This window comes from Dicentrarchus labrax, unplaced genomic scaffold (assembly GCF_905237075.1).
Source record: "Dicentrarchus labrax unplaced genomic scaffold, dlabrax2021, whole genome shotgun sequence".
Classification (NCBI taxonomy): Eukaryota; Metazoa; Chordata; class Actinopteri; family Moronidae; genus Dicentrarchus; species Dicentrarchus labrax.
Genome location: NW_026136721.1, coordinates 23,756,681 through 23,776,447, shown reverse-complemented (window position 1 = coordinate 23,776,447; position 19,767 = coordinate 23,756,681). Strand labels below are relative to the sequence as shown.

Here is a 19,767-nt window from a genome sequence, read left to right as displayed (position 1 = left end):
GCATACTGAATCTGTTCTGGTTGCTGGTGGTGGCTCAACACCTTACCACGGTGTTTTTTTTCCCTAATATGTCACCCATCTGTATGCTGCAGCTGCTGTGGTATGCTGTTGTAGTCTAAACCAAGTTCACCAACTACAAATTCTCCCTCTTGAAACACTTTCAATCACACATAACCCCTGTTAGGAAGAATGTTTTGGGGCTCTGAATGTCCCAGAAAAGACTACCCTAACAAAGAGCGGTTCCACCCACCTCCACAAATCTTCCAGCGTGCAGCCATTTAGGTGCATTTCATATGGAAACCATGTCATCATGCAGCATCAATTTACAATCCTGAGCTAACCTCTGGCAGGAATGTGAAAACTCTCTCATGACTCACTACTGTACAAACAAGTCCGAGCAGCTTGTGGCTGCAACAAAGCAAGAACATGGGAGAAATAAAGGAAAACACACACACACACACACACACACACACACACACACATACAGGCACTTGGGTCTGATCTACATACAGTTTCTCTTTTGAAAAAGAAACTCAAATCTTTCGTATTTGGATTTACAGCATCACAGTGTTGTTTTTTGTTTGTTTTGTTTTTTGTACTTTTTTTTAATATGCCATCAATAAAACGTTCCTACAACCTTCTACATTCTTGCCATGATATGAAGCTATCTTCCTTCTAACCTTTATCATTTTCCCAATGTCTTTTTTTTATAAGAGGTTATTAGTGGAAGACACTTTTGCGGTGGCCTGATAACAGCCCACAGTGAGCAATCATGACTGTTTCCTCCGCACTGATGAGGAGAGGCGGGGGGGGGGGGGGAGGGACAGAGCGCAGGGCCCGCGCACGGTGCCATGCGCGCGTTCCCGTTTTCTGCTGCGCACAGACAGCCGGTGCGGAGAGAGAGAGAGAGAGAGAGAGGGAGGGGAGAGAGAGAGAGAGAGAGAGAGAGAGAGAGAGAGAGAGAGCTGCTATTACTAGTGACAGAAAACGGCAGCGAGCACATACAGTCTGGAGAGCAGTTGATGCGACAAGGTAGGAGAAAAAGAAAACACCTCCGCATCGTTATATTCAGTGTTGTCGCTCAGCATTCATCGCTGGTGTGATGCAGATTGAGGTGCCTCTGTTTTCAGCGCGACTGCGGTGTCCTACAGCCTGATCCATGTCCTCTCTCCGTGCTGTTGTTGTGTGTCCGCAGATGCTGAGCGTCGCCTTGCTGTGTGTGTGCGCCGTCTCCTTTGGACACGTCTCCGCTCGCTCAGACAGCGGCAATTTTTTGGATGATAAGTGGCTCGCTGGGAGATGGGATCGATTCAGAGATGTAAGTAATATTTCTGTCTTATATTATTAACGCCGTTCCCCTCCTCATTATCTCATTTACACCCCCACCCCCCTCATTTTCTCCCAGTAGCCACCCTCATTGGTTTGTGATCATGCGCTCCTCGTTTTGTGTCCAAGCGACGCGTCACGGGGCCCGTTGTGGTGTTTGTCACACGTTCATCACCTGCTCCACTGAGACAGTAAATACACAAACGGTACCAGGATGATATTTAGCTTCGTGAGTGTATTTTCGCCATAGCCGTCCCTGTTAGGCAGAGATAGCCAAGGCCTCACAAATGCACATCGCCGAGCAGTCCGAGATCGAGGCACCACTCAGTCCCCGAAAGGGGCCTAATTACGGGCAGGTATGAGGGGAGGCAGTCCGCAGCGGTGAGGCCTGGATGTGCAGTTTGTTTGGGAGAATAAACACCTACCACAACCAGCGGAGATTGTGTTTTAGCCAGTATGCTACTAATACTAATACTAATATCACAACAAAAGCACAAGCCCCATTTGGGAATGTAACAGCACATTAAAACAATGACAAAGACCACAAAGTAGAGCAAGACGCTCACATGAGTCCCTGTGGGAATATTAAAGGAATATTACACTGTGTCTTAGTGGCTTTGAGTCTCCCAGCGGTCTCCTCTTTCAAGCAGTGTAGCAGTGATTGTGTTTGAACTGATCTGGTTGATGATGCTGGTGCTGTCAGCCACCATTACCCAGACATGTTTGTATAAGGTGAGTATGTTGCCGCTGATTGTCATGGCACATAGGCTACCATACAGACTTTGCTCGTGTATCCCAGGCGGCTTACGAGGCTTCAGTCCTGATATTTTTCCCCCAATGAAAGACCCGAATCTGAACTAAACTTTCTATAGGCTGCTAAACCCTGATCAGAGCTGGATAGGAACCCTATCAGTTTTAAACGGAGTCATGCGCTAACGGGACGCACAGCAGAGCCCCTCCTCCCCTGTGTAGTCTTATTTTGCTCAGCACCTGTCCATGGAGCATCAGCAGGTAGAGTCTCCAGTGGACTGTTTTTTATTTCCTGGCAGTCAGGGCCACTAACATGAAGCAAGTGAAGTAAACACAACGCCGGAGTTTACTCAGAACTAAGCTGCAAAAGCTTAAAGTGTTCACTCACGTTCATAAGTTCACCTTTTTACAGGTGGCACCGCGTTTTGCGTGCGTGCGCAGTGCGTCTACATGACCGTGCGGACTGAAAGCATAAACAGTATGTTAGAAAGAAAGAGCCATGGAGATTTAAATGTATCGGAAAGCCAAACGAAGTGACAGGCGCCGCCCCGGTCCAACCAATGATGGTTCCACCGGTACCGACAGTTGTCCAACCTACAGACCGCCTGACACGCCCCCTCTGAAGGGTCTGCCTAAACACATGACATTACCCAGCTTGTTCATACAGTGGCAGCTTATAAAAACCGTTCATTTATTAGATTTTATTTCAAGCACGTAGTGGCTGGAGTATTAAATGTTAAGGGTCCAGTGTGTAACAGTTTTGAGGATCTATTGGCAGAAATGGAATGTAATAGCTACCTATTTATCTTTTTTATCTTTTCTACCTTAGTATTTTATTCTATTGTTGTATTTTATTTTATTCTATTGTTTTTTGTTGTATTTAAATGTACCTGGCTGCTATGATGACCCAGTTTCCCTTCTGGGATTAATAAAGTCTATCTATCTATCTATCTATCTATCTATCTATCTATCTATCTATCTATCTATCTATCTATCTCTATCCTATTTGCCTATTGCCTTCCATGGTTTGTACAGTAGCCCAGAATAGACAAAACTTACACTGGCTGTGGATTGGGCCAGGTTTTTGTTAGCCCGTTCTCATTGCAAGGTTGTCAAACACGGATGCAAGCAGTGCTCAGTTGGTTTTCCATCTGCAGCTTCCCCAAATCCTTCACACTGGTCCTTTAAGTATCAAACTGTAGGGAGCATTTTGTTATGTTTGCCATAGAATTTGGCAGATGCTAATTTTACTTTTTCTAATGTGGGCACTTAAGTTACAGCTAGGATGAGTTGCTTAGCCTATACATTGTTTACGATACCCAATAGCTTTCTTGGATTAGTTTCATATATGTTTCAATATTCACAGAGCCTTCACTCTCTGCTAAACAGCCTCATTCTGCATTAGAAAAGTACGCAGTTAAAACAACCAAAGAGCTACTACAACAATAAGAAAGGAAACACTGAATTTGTCAAAAAAAAGAAGCCTATTAAATATGTAGGATTGTTTAAAATTACAATAGTTTCATAGATGTTAAAGGATGGAGGAGCTGTTTTTATAGTTAACTGTGTGTTTAAAGTGATAATATGAATAATTTTTCATAACTAAATATATATATATACTCTATATTGCAATAGTCATTGATAGACCCCAGACTCATTCATGGATTTCAGTGCTAAACCCCCAGATCTTCATGCTTTCCATGAAGATCTGATATTAATTACACATCAGCCTTTCAGTAAATGTGAAGAATTTTTCACATCATTTTTTTATTTTTTATTGTAGTGTTTACACACATTTAGACTCTGTACAATGCTTAAAGATGGTTTAACTAATGAAATACGTATTAGGTGAAGCCTACAGATGAATGACAGTAGAAATCACTATTGTTTGTTAGTGAATTACTGAAAAGAGCAGAATTCAATGTAAAAGGAAGGTTTAAGTCGTTCTGTATAGTAGTTGCAGTGTAGCTTTCAGGTAGAGTGTATTTGTTAGGAGCCTATCTTGCCTCTAACCACAGATTGCGGTAAATGGGTCCACATAAGCCGAAGTGATTTGTACACGCTTGCACTTGCACTTGCACTCACTCACTCGCTCACTCACTCACTCACAGACACAAACAGAATGCGTGCACATATATGCACATACATTATGAGAAACAGGCTTTTTGTTCAAGAGCGATATTTTCAGTGAGCTGTAGAAACAACAGTTAACATAATGCACCAGAAAAAATGTGCTCTTCTGTCGCACCAGCTTTTAATGAATAGTTTTACCACCATGTTGCACACATGCAGTAGGATTGATATATTTAATGTCAGAAAGAGAGAGTGGGACAAAGGCAGGAGCACCATTAACTTTCCTTTTTTTTTTTAAAAATGGTGCTGTCTCTTTTTATTTCATGTTTTATATGTCATTTTCTATCTCTCACTTTCCCTGCCTGTCAAACTCAAGTGAACCCATCGGCTCAGGTGGAGCCATGTGATACTCCTCAGGTCCAACTATTGAGCGGGATTTGGATTATGCAAATAGGGTGTCAGGACCGAATAGCCAGAGAGGAAATGTGATTGGCCATGTGCTGCACTTTGAGATACAGTGAGACAAAGATTGTGTGTGTGTGTGTGTGTGTGTGTGTGTGTGTGTGTGTGTGTGTGTGTGTGTGTGTGTGGTGTGTGTGAGAGAGAGAGAGAGAGAGAGAGAGAGAGAGAGAGAGAGAGAGAGAGAGAGAAAGTGAGAGAGAGAGTTGAGAGAGCTTGGTGACTGTGTTAATACAGAGGTCTATAAATACCGCCAATGGCAATGAGACACACTTAACCTATTCGGAACAGAACAAAAAAGATAGATAGATAGATAGATAGATAGATAGATAGATAGATAGATAGATAGATAGATAGATAGATAGATAGATAGAGTGGGAAACAATAATGAAAGAGAGTAGAGTTGATTGGCATTGAACTGAAGGCTCTGTGTTCACGTCTGTGTTTTAACCTTGAGAATCAGGCATTAGAGATAGAGGTGGAGCACCAAAGCATTATGTGCTCTGTATATATGTGCATGCCTTTCATTGTCAGTGTGTGACTGTGTGTTTTTGCATTCTTTCACACAGGAATTTATCAGTACATTACACAAAGGTATTCAGCTAAGTAGCAAAAAAAAGCAGTGACAGACAGTCTTGGCAAACTTACCTTTCTCTTTGCATGTCTGTTACCAAGACTCGTCTAAGCCTAGTTTTAATTAGGCTTGTCTAATTGGCAACACATGTTATCACACCTTTTCTGTTTTCTAAATGGTACGTATTTGTACTTGAGTTTAGCATGTGGCTTTGTACAATTAACAGTGAGATATTCTGGTCTAGACTAAACTGCAACGTTTTTCTCTCAAAATCAGGAATGAAGTTAAGTGAATGAAAATGAACAGCTGCATTACAACAATTTGTAGTTCAAACAAGAGCTAATACAACAATGAGAAGGAAACACTGAATTTGTCCAAAAAAAGAAGCCTTTTAAGTATGTACAGACAGAAAATTGTAGAAAAACGTTTTTAAAAATATCAGGAAAAGTTCTAACTGATACTCACAAGAAACAATCTGCTCAAAATTCATCCAAATCTCTAGTTTTAAACAAACATTATGCAGTTATTGCATTCAGTATTTGTGCCAATTCTGTTATCTGTTAATTGTTATCAGGTGTTCTGTACTGCTACGTATAGTAAACATCCATAAAACATATCACTTAATCAGGGGTCGCCTGTTTAATCAATGATAGAAAAGGGGTCCCTTAAAGAAAAGGGTTGGGAACCACCGATCTATAGGCTACTATACTGTAATGAGAAGTGATGCCAATCTAATTGATACAGTCAGGCATAATGGAACACATGCATCCCAATACTGTCACAGTATTGTCACGTACTGCAAACACTGTATAGAGGTTACAGCTCGAGGGGCCAGTTTGCACAGAGAAGCTGTAACTGCTTGTCATGACACATGATGCCTCTAAACCTGCCTGTGATTATGTAGAACATGTAAATAATAAATATGAATAATAATTAATTAAACCCTCAAAAAGTATATTTTAATGAACTGGGGTTGCTGTTTACTAAGTGGTGATTTACGTTCTTAATTATTGCTAAATGTTAAAACCGTGCTGCCAGCTTTCGCCTGACGGATGCGTGTAACTATAGACTAGTTAATATTAGCCTACTTACAAACACGACACAGCTCAAATTAAAAGCCACTAATCCCCAACTGCTGTCAGTTAGGTTATCTTAATCAGATGTTTCCTTGTCACTGTGACCTGTATGAATACTAACCCTGAAACATATTTCTCATACCTACATCGAGGACTGTCGGTTAACTAGCTGTAGCTTCTGATGCTACATGTAACTTCCTGTTTACATTACCAATACAACTTAGTATTAATAATACTAGTTAGCAGCTAATTAAGAAACAAGGAGGAACTTTACATGCAAACGTAGTAATGGCTTTACAAATAGGCGGCGAAACCCAATCCTGTCGCTTAAAATGACCCCCTGACTTAAAGACCAATCTATAATGTGATTATTTATGTTGCAACATCCTACATTTACATTTTAGGCATGTTCTGTCGCTTTCATCTTTCCGCAAGAGCCATAAGTGGGTCTCCTGCTAAGTGCACTAGATAGGATCTTGGCCACTGATTTACTGTAAGTCCTGTTATAGGATGGCTGGAGAGGCCTGGGGCTGTCTGTGCTGCACTGGTGCCATCTCAGTTTTTTAGACATTCTGCTCTGCTTGCCGGGCCTTGGCTAGCTCTCAGCACTGCCACGGAGTAAAGAGATAAGCTGAGGAGGAGGAAGATTTAACAATGAACGGAAAGAAATTGCACAGTGAATGATGTGTGATGGAGAGCACGATGCTTGATTGTATGAGTGAATTAAAATCTTGTTTGGACCGGCCACATTAGAGTAGATTACACCCTTTCATCCTCTCCTCTCCTCTCTTCACCTCTTATCTCTCTTTTTGTGTGTGTGTTTTTTTTTTTTTTTTTTTTTACTGTGGATGTCTGTCCTGTGTTGTTTGTGTTATGGAGGGTGAATGATGTAGGGGAGGTACAGAGCTCGAGGCCTTTTCCACTTCAAAGCACCTCAGTGTGTGTTTGTGTGCTTTTGTGCGTGCATGCATGCGACAAGCTTGAGCAAGACAAGCAGAGCCAGTACAGTGAAAACATGCACATATTTCTCCTGTTGGAAGTTAGGTGGAAGGCAGCAAGGAGCCAGTAAAGGTAAGGAAGCCATTAGGACACTATAAGTAGGGATGATTTGTAAGAATCTGAAGGAAAGTGGTTGTCAGAAGCAACATATTCACAAGGACTTATTTCTGTAGACGTGTAGATAAAACCACACTAGTAAATTAGAATGTTAGCCAACAGCGCCGAATGCAAACACTGTTGTGTTTTAGTGTATTTGTGTACACGAGGGGGATAAAAAAATCTGTTATAACTGTAAGGGGGAGAGAGGGGGGGTAGAGGTGGAAAGAGATGGAGAGATAAATTGAAAAGTTGCTATTTTTAGCGCACACTCAGGAGGCCATTAGACCTATTGTTGAATTTCGGGTTTTCTGTGGTTTTTGGAAAGTGGGTGGCTGGTTGCATGTGCAGTGAAGTGCATTCATGCAGTTATTTGATGTTTTGTAGTGCTGACAGATTCTGGCACTACATTCAGTGTTGTGGTGATAAGTTTGTTTGTTTTTAGATCTGTCTATGTGTGTGTGTGTGTGTGTGTGTGTGTGTGTGTGTGTGTGTGTGTGTGTGTGTGTGTGTGTGTGTGGACCTGCATGTGTGTGTGTTTCGGTGTATATCTTTGTATGTGCCTGTGTCTGTTGACTCCATTAAGGAATCAGACCGCAAGCACTTTTGTTGTCTTGACTGGTCTAGAGGGTCTGGCCCCCATAATGCAATGTTCTCATTATTTAGTCTTCATGGTCTGCAGTGCTAGAGGGGAACCATCCTGAGCAGAAACAAAAGTACCTCTCTATTTGGCTTTATCTTGGCTAAGCTTTCAGTATGTGTGTTTTTTTTTTTTCTAAATTAAGATGTTGTAAGGACTGTGCATAAATATACAAAAGAAGCAGACAGAGCCACTGTCGAATTTTTCTCTTATTGTAACATAAACCTTTACAGAAGTGGAAGGTAGAGAGGGAGCAGTGATATAATGACTAATGAAGATTCTGTTATGAAGATGCAGAGGGTCAGAGAGGAGACAGCAACGAAGGACAAGAAGGAGAAATTAATTAGAGCTGACAAAAAGGAAGAGTTGACCCTGTTCACCTTAGAGAGTGCAAGGAAGTGAGACAGAAAGAGGAAGATAAAGCCGTGGTTTTTGAAAAATAACTAGGATCTTTTGTAAAGTAAAGGGGTTCGGAACATGCGTGCACTGTATACAGACACATTGATATCTAAATTAAGCTGCACAGTCTGCATAATGACCATCAGTAACACTTACAGAAGCAGTTCAGTCTTGTTGAGGTGTGTGTATTACTGTGTAAAGGTAATGTACAACCTTTCGAATGAGGGAGCTTGATAGCGTAGAGGTGTACCAGTTCATTGACAGCACTGATGCATTGCATATAAAACCTGCAGATTCAATTGAACTGATTTGCTAAAATAAAACAGAGTTATTTACGATGGGATGCATCAGTGTTGTGAAATGCAGGTCAGTAACTCTGTCATTGTGTCTATTTCTTTTCACGGGTGACACAGGAAACTGCATCTCACAAACAAGCCTGGCAGACAAGTGCAAGGTGTAAACGTACTTTAGCTGCTTCAAGAAATATTGACAGCAAAGAAATACTGCAGGAAGATGATTTATGCAACCACATTTCAACCGTCAGTGAACCGTTCTTACATTGTGTGTTTCTAACTTGTCAAGCCAGAACGCACTTAACCGACTAAAAAGCAATGCAACATTTGCTCCAACATTTATACCAAAGGCAAACTGAATCAACACAGTACAATATAGTGCACTGTAGTACTGCATGTTTATAAAAATACTTACACACCCATTCACCCTTTTACCTATCCAAACCCCCCCCAAACTTCCTGCCCTGGAAGTACTGAAACATCAAACTTGGTACTGTCAACATAGCTCCATTACTACTGCAGCTGTCACTGTATTACCGTTTTAATGGTTATACAGTACAATTGTGTAGTTAATTGTGTCAATTGTTATGGTAACAAATGAATCAGTTTAAAGCCAATAATTCCCACCTCTACTGTGACTCCTGCCTTCACTAGGCCGATCAAGTTTTCAGTGTTCACTTATGTTTCTGTAGGTCCTTTTCTGAATCACATTTAGCTTCCTTGTTCTTTAGTTTTCCACTGGATCATAATTGATAGCTGCTTTATAATTGATGGTGCACAATTAATCTCTGCTCTCTATACTACCCATAGATGTACGCACAGAATATATAACAATAGTGCAATCAATCTGCCCTGGACATGTAAGAGTGAGAGGTAATTGTGTCCATAGAATGATTGAATGGTACACCAAGGAAAACAGTTGTGAATTTCACTCTTTAATTGAATTTGATATATCCTATTGAGATTTGCCCAACATTAGAATGTGCAAATCTACAACATGGGGCTTTAATTGGGTGGATAAGACACTCGTCTCCGTTCCGCTGCACTGTGGGATTTATGCTGATAAGATGGTTTTCTTCTCTCCTCTATTTCCCTCCCTTCCTATTTGTTCTGGCATATAGAATTGAATGAGTCACACACACACACACATACACACAGAGAGACAAAGAGAGCTAGAGAGAGAATATTTTGTTGAGTTACAGTAAATCACTAGGGGCCAAAGCTACGTGTGTGCAGTTTCAGACTGTATTGTGATAACAATAATCCACTATTAAACTAGTAAAGGAATAGTAATTTTGAGGCCTACTTATTCTACTATTGAGATTTTCGATCGATTTTTGTCAGGTTAATTTTGTTTTGGGGTAACTTAATTTTGTCATTTACTTCCAAAGTGTCTTCAGCCAGTTATTCAGATTGTGGGGACAAAAACCAACTGACACAGTCACATTAATAAGGTGATAACCAAATGGTTAACCAATGTTAGGGTACGCGCTGGGGTTAAGCATGCTGTGGTTATGGTTATGGTCAGGTTAGGTCTCTAAAGAATGAGTGTCAATTCAGTTCCTTCCCAAGAGTGTCAAAAACAAGTGTATGTGTGTGTGTTTGTGTGAGTGAGTGTTGTGTATGATGAAAAACAACAAGAAAGAAGATAGATGTAAGAACGAGAACAGGTTATCATTGTGACTGAATAATAATGCTAAAACCAGAACTGAAAATAAACTATCGAATGAGATCAGAGAACGAGAACACACACAGCTCTCTATTTCTTAAGCTCCTTTTACATTTGCATCATAAGCCAGCACCCCTTAGGTGTGTCTCCTTGTCCTTCCATTAAAAGCAGGCAAATCACTCACCTCTGTGCAATCCTTATTTAGAGTGTTGACACACACCCACAGGCAACAGATTGAACCATTTGACAAAATCTAGGAAGGTTTTATAAACCATTTAGGTAAAGAGTAAATCACTCTGTTATGTGGGACATTATATTATTCTTAATCACTATGATTTACATTTGCTGTTGCTTTTATTTGACAATGCAGTAGGCTTTCTACAGAACACCGCCCTTAACTTCCTAAGTATCACATTTTCCCAGGAAAAAAAAGAAAAGAAAAAAATCTTCCCAGAGTGTTGATGATTTAGCTTTTGATTAAATCTGTTTATGGACTCTATATTTAAGCTCCAATCTGTAACTGCAATGTCAAAGCCAGAGTCCATAATGTGACATTCATAGGTTTTCTTTGATTTTAATAAAGTCTCTAGTCAATAAGATGCATGGTATAGTAAATTAGGTTCCAAAAAGGGTATATTTATATATTTCTGCTATGCAATGCAATGCAAGTTTTACAGTGACTGCTCGTAATTTGAATCTAAAAGGATTTTTTCAAACACAAGACTGACATTAAACCCAACTTTACCTCACTGAATGTCAATATTTCCACTTCATATTGCGTTTTCATGACCTCAACGTGAACTCTAAAAATATAATATTCCTTTGACAACTGCTCAGCCTGTTCGGTTGATGTGTTATTCTCCCTCTCTTTTAAGTGTGTATGCCACATACATAAACAAATCAGGTGAATTTACAAGGACAGTATGATAAGCAGCACAGACACTCATACACAAAGACACACGGGCCCCTTTTTATGCAAATGACAGCATGGAGTTGCTGTCATAACATCAACATTACCTTGGTGAATAAATGCATGCTCCACGTGTTTGTACTTGATGGTGTGTTGCTGTTTGTGTTCCCAGAATTCCATCAGTTTATTTAATTTTGCAAAGTTTCCACTCAAAAAGAAAAACCTAATCAAAATCAATTCCTCATTCTCTCTCTCTGTAATGCTTTCTCCTAAAGGAAGTGGAGGTTTGTACAGCTGGTTAATAGTCTTGTATCTGTCATGTATCATTTACTCTTGATGTCATGTGAACAATATTGTTTATGATTTTTGTTTATTGGTTAACCCTGTTTCAGGAGCCTGGAACATGGACTCCATCCAAGCCCTTCGATCAAGGTGGGTGTGAGGAAGAGAGCCTCGAGTGCTGTTGGCTTTGTGATGAAAGAAAAAAAAAAAAAACTAAAAAGGACAAAGAGAACTCATACCTCCTCCAAAGCTGAACACATCTTTAAATGTGGTAGTTTATTAATAGAAAATGTTTAGTTAAAATGCTTAATCTGCATATGGATGAGTATCTGCAGCAATACCTACAGAAAATGAAGTAGGAATATATTAAGTAGGTATTAGAGTATTAGGCTCTTGTACAACCTGTAGAAAAATATAGGTGAGTCACATTTATTGCGACCGGTTTATGGCCAGATACATGTATTATGTTACTGTAATGCAACCAACTAAATGTCATCAAATCGTGCTGGATGACTCAAAGTTATTATGTGCATGACATCTACATTTGGTTGCAATGGCACTACTATTCAAGAGGTACAATGTGGCAAATACAGGAACATAATATGACATCAAAACTCAAACATAACATATATTCAGGGTCACTGAAATTTGTATCAAACCATATTTAGTGAAGACTGAAGGATAGAAGTAATGGTGAAAATGTACTGTGTCTCAATCCAAGAAACTCAAGAGACATCTTTCTTTAAGAGCTTAGCAAAAAAAGTGCTTTACAGATGGCCACATGGTCACACTCTCCTCTCCACAAAACAAATCACTTGTTTTTGGGTGCCTTCCCTAACTTTACACCAGAATTTATGGAAATTTAGTTTGGAAATATCCTGCTATAACTAACAGATAGAAAAAACAATCAGGAGTAATAGCTCATTTACCTTGGTAAAAATAGCTAACATTACAGCATCATTACAGGCGTTTACACCATTACAAAAATTATCTCTCTCTTCTCAGTTTAATTTAGTCTAGTCTCTAAAACTTATACTATCAGCTCATGTAGTTTTTTCTGAAAACCTTTGTTAGACTGATTTTAACATTCACACTACTTACTGGTGTGTGTATAGTGTGTGTTAAGTGTGTTATTTCCAATCTCCAACTCTTTTCACTACATCGACCAGTTGATTATATCTTCTTTGATCATCATTCATTCCCCATTGTATTAACAGGCAACGATAAGCTTATACACACATGCAGGCACACCGGGAACACATTCACTCTCACTTATCACTATCCTCAAACACACTCACACACGTATATCCACACACACACACAGACATGTCAGGGAAACAATAGCATTAGATGCGTTGGAGGATGGAAGCAGGATAATCTGCCAAAGCTGCTCAGGGATTACAGTAAGGTGCTTTTAGAGCAGAGGTCATTAACAAACTGTTCTGAGATCAGCCAAGGGGCCTTAGATCCTGCGCATAGGTGCCACACTGAAGGCTGACAAGCGGTCAGAAACAGCTAGCTTGTCTTTACGAACAGAGATCACACCGTCAGCCTGAGATTCAGATCTAAAATCAGCTCTCAGCGTAAAAGCCAGATAGGGCCCTCAGCTGTGAGATCTGATACCAGATCAGTTTGAGGATCTCAGAAAGAGCGCACATGTGACTGACAGTGTTTGCAGGCTGGTGTAAGGTCAGAAGTAGCTTCTGTAACCAGTTCCATCTGTTTTTAGCTGTAAGGATACTTAACGGTATTATGGCTTTGAGTTCAGCATGAGAGACACATTGCCAGTAAGCGAAGAGACAGTGGCGAGATTTAACACACACACACACACACACACACACACACACACACACACACACGCACACGCACACTCTCACACTCTCACCTACACACACACTCACCTACACACACACTCATACCTCTAACACCTATGCACATAGCTTGGATCTGTAAAATTTTAAATGAAGTCCATGGTTTAACACGGAATCATTGATCTAGGATTTCAAAGAACAAAAGGAAAATGTAACCTTGGAAGATTTTCTCTCTGTTAATGCTCATGGGCTTAGTCTTTCTAGGAAGCTCTTTGAAAAGAGAGGCTGTGTTTTGGTTGCACACACATATACAATGCACATGCACACTTAAAAGAGTTCTAAATCTTTGTCCCTGTTTTGTGTTTTTAGGCCTTGATCCAGCCAAAGACCCATGTCTTAAGATCAAATGCAGTCGCCACAAGGTGTGTGTGGCTGAGGATTATAAGACTGCCTCTTGTGTCAGCCAGAGGAGAGTTAGGTAAGAACGCACACACTGGCATACGCACACATGCACACATACACTTGCCCTTTCAAACAGGCGTAAGTTTCGAAGCTGTCCCTCAAATTTGCATTCAGATGTTTCCGTGACAAATCCAGAAATGAAACAGTGGATTAGGAGCGAATCCAATCTCTTTTTATTTCCCATTTCTTCTCTCCTCCCTCGTGTTTTTTTCCCCTCTCACTTATTCATGCAGCATGATAAGCAACAACACCAGAGGGGTGGCTGTTTTTCTATTCTTCCAGCTGGTCTACTGGTTGCCCAGCTCTCTTGTGACATTACTTTTTAGTCCAATTACCCCAGCATTGGCACCGCCTTACAACGAACACAAAGTCCTGCCAAGTGATATGAATGGGCTTTGTATGTGTGTGTGTGTATGTGTGTGTGTCTGTCTGGGACACTGCAGACTGGACAGAGGACAGTAACACCATACTGACCTCATTTCCCATTCTTAGCAACAACACAATTACCACTACACAGTGTAAGTAAATCAGAAAATAATCGCACATAAATCATAATCCTTGTTGCAATTCTGAAATTGATGTATGAACAAGAAAATACATCAGAGATACAAAATGCTTGGAGTAAGGGAGGATAAACAGTGTATTGTGATGGAGACTATGTCAAAGTGATGCATCATTTGAAATATTTTCATATGCAATCTTTTGAATCTCCTCTGTAGTTTTAAAGATCCCAGTTTGTACCAGAGTCCGGGGTCAAAGTGCAAACCCTGTCCTGTGGTCCACCCCGCTCCTGTTTGTGGAACTGACGGCCACAGCTACTCCACCAAGGTACTCCACACACACGCACATTCAAACACATACACAGTCACTTCATCTCTCGCATACATTCGCGTGCACATGAGTTACATTTCCTCTTGAGGAAACTCACATCCTGATTTTACTTCCTTCTTCTGTCCCCCTCCTTCTGTCATTGTCTCTTCCGCTCAGTGTAAGTTAGACTACCAGGCGTGCATCACAGGAAAGAAGATCGCTGTGAAGTGTCCTGGCTTGTGTCCTTGCCCCTCTCAGCCTGAACAGAGCTCTGCAGAGAAGAAAGGTACAAGGTTCTGCACACATGACTGCACACTGCAAGCTAGGATACTGTGCAGAAGAAACTGTAAATTCTCCCCGAATGAAAAAGTCTTCAATGGTGTTCAAGCACGTGTTAAAAGCCCCCTCTTGACGAGCTGAAGCCCTTCTGCCCTTCTAACGTGTCTTTTAGCATGACACTGAAGTTTCAGGGCAGCTGTGCTATCACTAACTCTAACTTCTTTACTCCACAATGGAGTAGGGGGACAATAAAGCATCACTTTATCATCCTTAATCATTACTGTTATTGTTCCTCAGTGTGCAGTGAGTCGGAGCTGAAGGAGGTGGTGAGCCGTCTGAGAGACTGGTTCAGAGTGCTGCATGAGAATGGCATCCACAAGAGAGTCAAGATCCAGAAGCCAGAGAAGAATAGTAAGTCACGTGGCATTAACGGAAATAATTTCTTCATGCACCTGGTTGCATCTGAACTCATTTTTTAACCTTTCCTTGCAGAGTCTGAGGTCGGGGCGTCACCCATTTGTAAGGACCCTCTGGGCTGGATGTTCTCCCGGGTGGACACAAACTTTGACCTCCAGCTGGACGAGGCAGAGATCAAGAGCCTCTACTTGGACAGGAACGAGCCCTGCTCCGATGATTTCTTCAAGTCCTGTGACACACATGCCGATGATGTTATAACCAGCTCTGAGTGGTGCACATGCTTCCAGAGGTACACAGGTAAGGTATCTCCATGCACTCATACGCAAATTTATTAACAACTTTAACTGTCCATTGTAAACAGACTGACTTTCTGATTTAACTTTGACCCACTACACTTATCGTAGTTTGGCTCATTATGAACATTATGGGTGCATTTTCAATTTAAATAAAGTGGTTTAAAAAAATGACACAGACTTGTTTACAATCACCCCTTCGTATTTGTAGCTAGTTCCCCAATCTCAGTAGCTACTTTGGTGAGCACATTGTTATTGTAGCTGATAGAAATGATGGCCAAATCCTGAGAACAGCAAGACACAAGCTGTATTAAAGCATAGTTTTTCTTTAATTTATAAACTAACTTCTACAGATATAATAATAATAATAGACACTTTCCATTCAATCACAATGGCATATTCTTCATTGACATGTACAAAATACATTACTATAAAAAAAATTGCAACACAATACAATACAATACAAATGCCACGGTATGAGACCAAGGAAGAAATTAGTTTTTTGCACATAAAGAAACTATGTAAAGTCTCCACAGCCGCACTCGTACAAGCAAAGACAGCAGGATAACAAACATCACTACGGAAGCAAAAAGTACACAAAGGAAGCAAAGTTCTCACAGATGCATTCCCAGAAAAGCAGACTTATGCAGTTTATCACCAAAGTCCCTTGTCTCTCCTTTTCAGATTCCCCTTGTAAAGCAGAGCTGTCCAGTATCAACAAAAAGCAAGCGGGGAAGAAACTGCTTGGTGAGACACACTCTCAAACACACACACAAAAATGTGTTACCCTTCTTCATTGTGTGCATCTGTGTGTTTTGGCTTGTATGTGCAGGTCAGTATCTGCCGTCCTGTGATGAGGATGGTTACTACAGGTCCCACCAGTGTCACAGCAGCAGCGGCCAGTGCTGGTGCACAGATCGCTATGGCAACGAGGTGGCCGGCTCACGCACCCATGGCCCAGCAAACTGCGGTAGGCAAAACTCTGAGGAGTGTCATGTGTCTGTGTTTGTGTAAGAGAACAAAGAGATTGATTTGCAGCCATAGTCATAGTCAGTCTTGACACATCAGTACCGACTAACTATTTCCCAAAACTATTCCTTTGACTTTAAGATTCGGTTCATTTTCCGTTTCTAGGCGTGATTTTGGAGTCTTCAGGAGACCTCGGCAGCGGAGACTCGCTGTTCACTGATGACGATGAAGATTCCTTTGTCCTCAACGACCAGGCCGGGATGGACGACGAGGACGACGAGGACGAGGATGATGACGACGACAACGACGAATATCTGTCGTAATTTTGAAAAAGAAAAGAAAAAAAAGAAAAAAGAGAAAACTGTTTGTTTGGTCAAACTGCACGTTTCTAGGTGACTCCCCAGGCAGATACTTAATCGTACTAACAGCCTATGGACTACTCTCTGTGTATTGTTTGTTCATTAGTAAGAAAAAAAAAAACAATATTCCTGGCAAACGTTTATGATTTCTCTTCCTCTCTAAGTATAAAATATGATTGGTTAACGGCACTTGTTCACTTGTGTGTCAGCCAACCAGAGAACCTGACAAGGACTAATCAACAAACCAATCCAGTGCTTTGGATTTGGTCACGTGTGCAAAGACCTCTCCCTTCATTGGACAGTCCATGTCTACTAGTGTGTCCTGTCCATGTGCAGCACTCTGATGCCTGAGTGTGTTGATGCCTGAGGCACAATGTTAAAGAGATTTCCCCTTCTTCATTCCTTCATCCTCATAACCCCCCCCCCCAACACTTTTACTCCTTATCAAATGTTCCTGTGTATAGGTGGGATGTTGATGATGTAGATAAGAGAATATTGCACTCTTTAGGTTTCTTTTGATCTTGATTTGTAACTGTGACTGTAACTGTGTGGAAAAACAAGATAAGAGTTAGACATGCTTCATTAGGAGAATTAAGGCTAAAAAAAAAACAAAAAAACAGTGTGAGTTGGATAACAATCAGAACCGACATGCTAGCTGTTTTCACTGAGACACAAATCAAGTCAAATCATCTCAAAGGCTCAGCAACAAGGAAAGACAAATTACTGCTTGGTCGGTGGTGTTAGGGGGGAAAATGTTATTATCTATTTTTCTAATCCATTGTTGGATGAATACAGAAGATGAAACAGATTTGCCATAGCATGTCTAATACTGCGTGATGTTGTTTCAGTCTGTAGAACCAGAGGCTAAACCTTTTGTGGAGCTCAAAATATATATCACGAAGGCTTGAGGGTGAAAAATTCCCTCAAGCGTGTACAGATGAATCTGCGCTTACTATAGTTATAAACTTCTTGAGCCACAAGTCTGTGTGATTAAAAAGTGTTTACTTACCTTTAATACATCAGTGAGCTCAAAGAAAAACTCATAGCAGCTCACGTCACAACATCAACTCCAAAGAAAGCGTTAAGAGCTTGATGTTGGACATTTTCAGATATGAGTCTTGGAATTTAGTGATTTGAGCACACAGTGTAACACAATAAATCTCTTGCACAGTAATAAAAGCACGGAGTCCTGCAGACCTATTGAAAGTGTCTGGCAGGGGATAAAGGGTAAGGTGTGCCTTTTACTGGTGAGGACAGATGATGGGAATAGTGGGAGAAGCATGCTTACTGGACTAACTTAAACTCGTCTTGACACTGCGTAAGAGCGGCTTCACTGTCAAGCTCGGAAACTGTTTGGGTTTTGGTATGGCTTGTGTTTTGGGTCTCTCATGATGGTGTTATATAGGCCATATTTCAGATCTTTTGATTTGATTACATAGGATAGCTAGAATGTAGAGAAGCACAGATATACTTAACAGTTAAGGCATAAAAACACTTAGATTCTGCTGGATTTGAAAATGGTTTATATATTAGTACACTGGTTAGGGGAAGCCTTGGTTTAGTCAGCTTTATATAAAAGAAGATGATCATCTTACAGTGTTTTGCTTTTACTTTGTTTCAAAAGCTTGATTTGTACCCGATCTGCTATAACTACTTATAGTGTATATCTGTCAGGGTTGAAAACTGAAACTGATCCCAGATTTGTGTATTCTTGATAAGTCCTGTAACTCTTTATGCAGACCTGGGATTTGCTGAGCTCCTATGTTAATTCTCAATTATTAATCTGCCGTCAGGCTTCATTTTGATGAAAACATCTGTTGAAATTCCACATTAAGACCTGAAAAGTGCCATCTAACTGTCCGATAGTTATTTTTTTTCTCCCCTCATTCCTTTTAACTTGGAATTTCAATTCACTTTACGAACTGGAAAGAATTTCAGTTTTAAAGTGTGCTGTTTCTTGAGTGTGATGACATGCAAATCATTTTGATGACCTCAGACACTGTAGCCACTCTCAACCAATCACACACTGTCATCACAGCTCTGATAGTGTTTTAAGGTTATGATACAGATGCATTTTTTACAGTGTATGTATGATTTGCTGAAATAAAAGCTATATTGACCAATGTTTGCTTGACCGCGTGAGTGTTACTTGGGGGACACGTGAATGAATGTATATGAACTCGTGTTTCCATGTGACCAAGTTTCTGTTCCGTGGTTTTTGTCTTGGTTCTCTGTTTGCGTGCTTATATTTAGGAAAAGACAGACAAGTGGCCTATGTTTCGTGCTATAGAAGTTGAGTATGTGTAATTTAATGAATATGAGGGAACTGAGAAAACACAAGTTCACAGGTGTACAGCTGTTCGAATGACACATCTGCCATAAGTGGAAGTTGGAAATATTCACACACCATTTAAAGCCAGTTTAAAATAAGAGAAAGCGGACGGTGGGCAGGAGTGACAAACTGCTTGTTTATAGGCAATGAGTTCTGTGTGCAGGAACATTACTGCATTATGTAGGAGAAGAAAAGGTGAATATTTTATGAGCTTCCGCCAGACCCACACCATACATGCATACATACACACAGCCCATACAAGCACACATAAACACATGTAGAGCAAAACATACACTAAATGAATTTGCACAGGGAAAAGGCACATCCAATGACCTGGAAATGTTTGTTTTCCTTTTTTCGGCCTGAGAACTCCTTTTTTTTCTTTTTTACACATCCCACCAGTGTAAGCGGGCAGCAGGAACTCACACAATGCATAAATCTGTGCGTGTCTGTTGGCAACAGGACCCATCAGCAGCTCCAGATACGGAA

At 40.6% G+C, this 19,767-nt stretch overlaps 1 protein-coding gene across 1 annotated transcript; it reads left to right on the top strand.

The window, feature by feature from the left end:
* The first annotated feature begins 903 nt into the window (after positions 1–903).
* Positions 904–19,069, top strand: spock3 (SPARC (osteonectin), cwcv and kazal like domains proteoglycan 3). The gene is made up of 11 exons (XM_051384016.1): positions 904–1,032; positions 1,196–1,318; positions 11,657–11,696; positions 13,727–13,835; positions 14,539–14,647; positions 14,807–14,915; positions 15,206–15,319; positions 15,401–15,622; positions 16,303–16,365; positions 16,451–16,588; positions 16,753–19,069. The coding sequence occupies exons 2-11, from the start codon at positions 1,196–1,198 to the stop codon at positions 16,908–16,910; spliced, it is 1,185 nt and encodes a 394-aa protein (XP_051239976.1). The 5' UTR covers positions 904–1,032; the 3' UTR covers positions 16,911–19,069.
* The last annotated feature ends 698 nt before the right edge of the window (positions 19,070–19,767 follow it).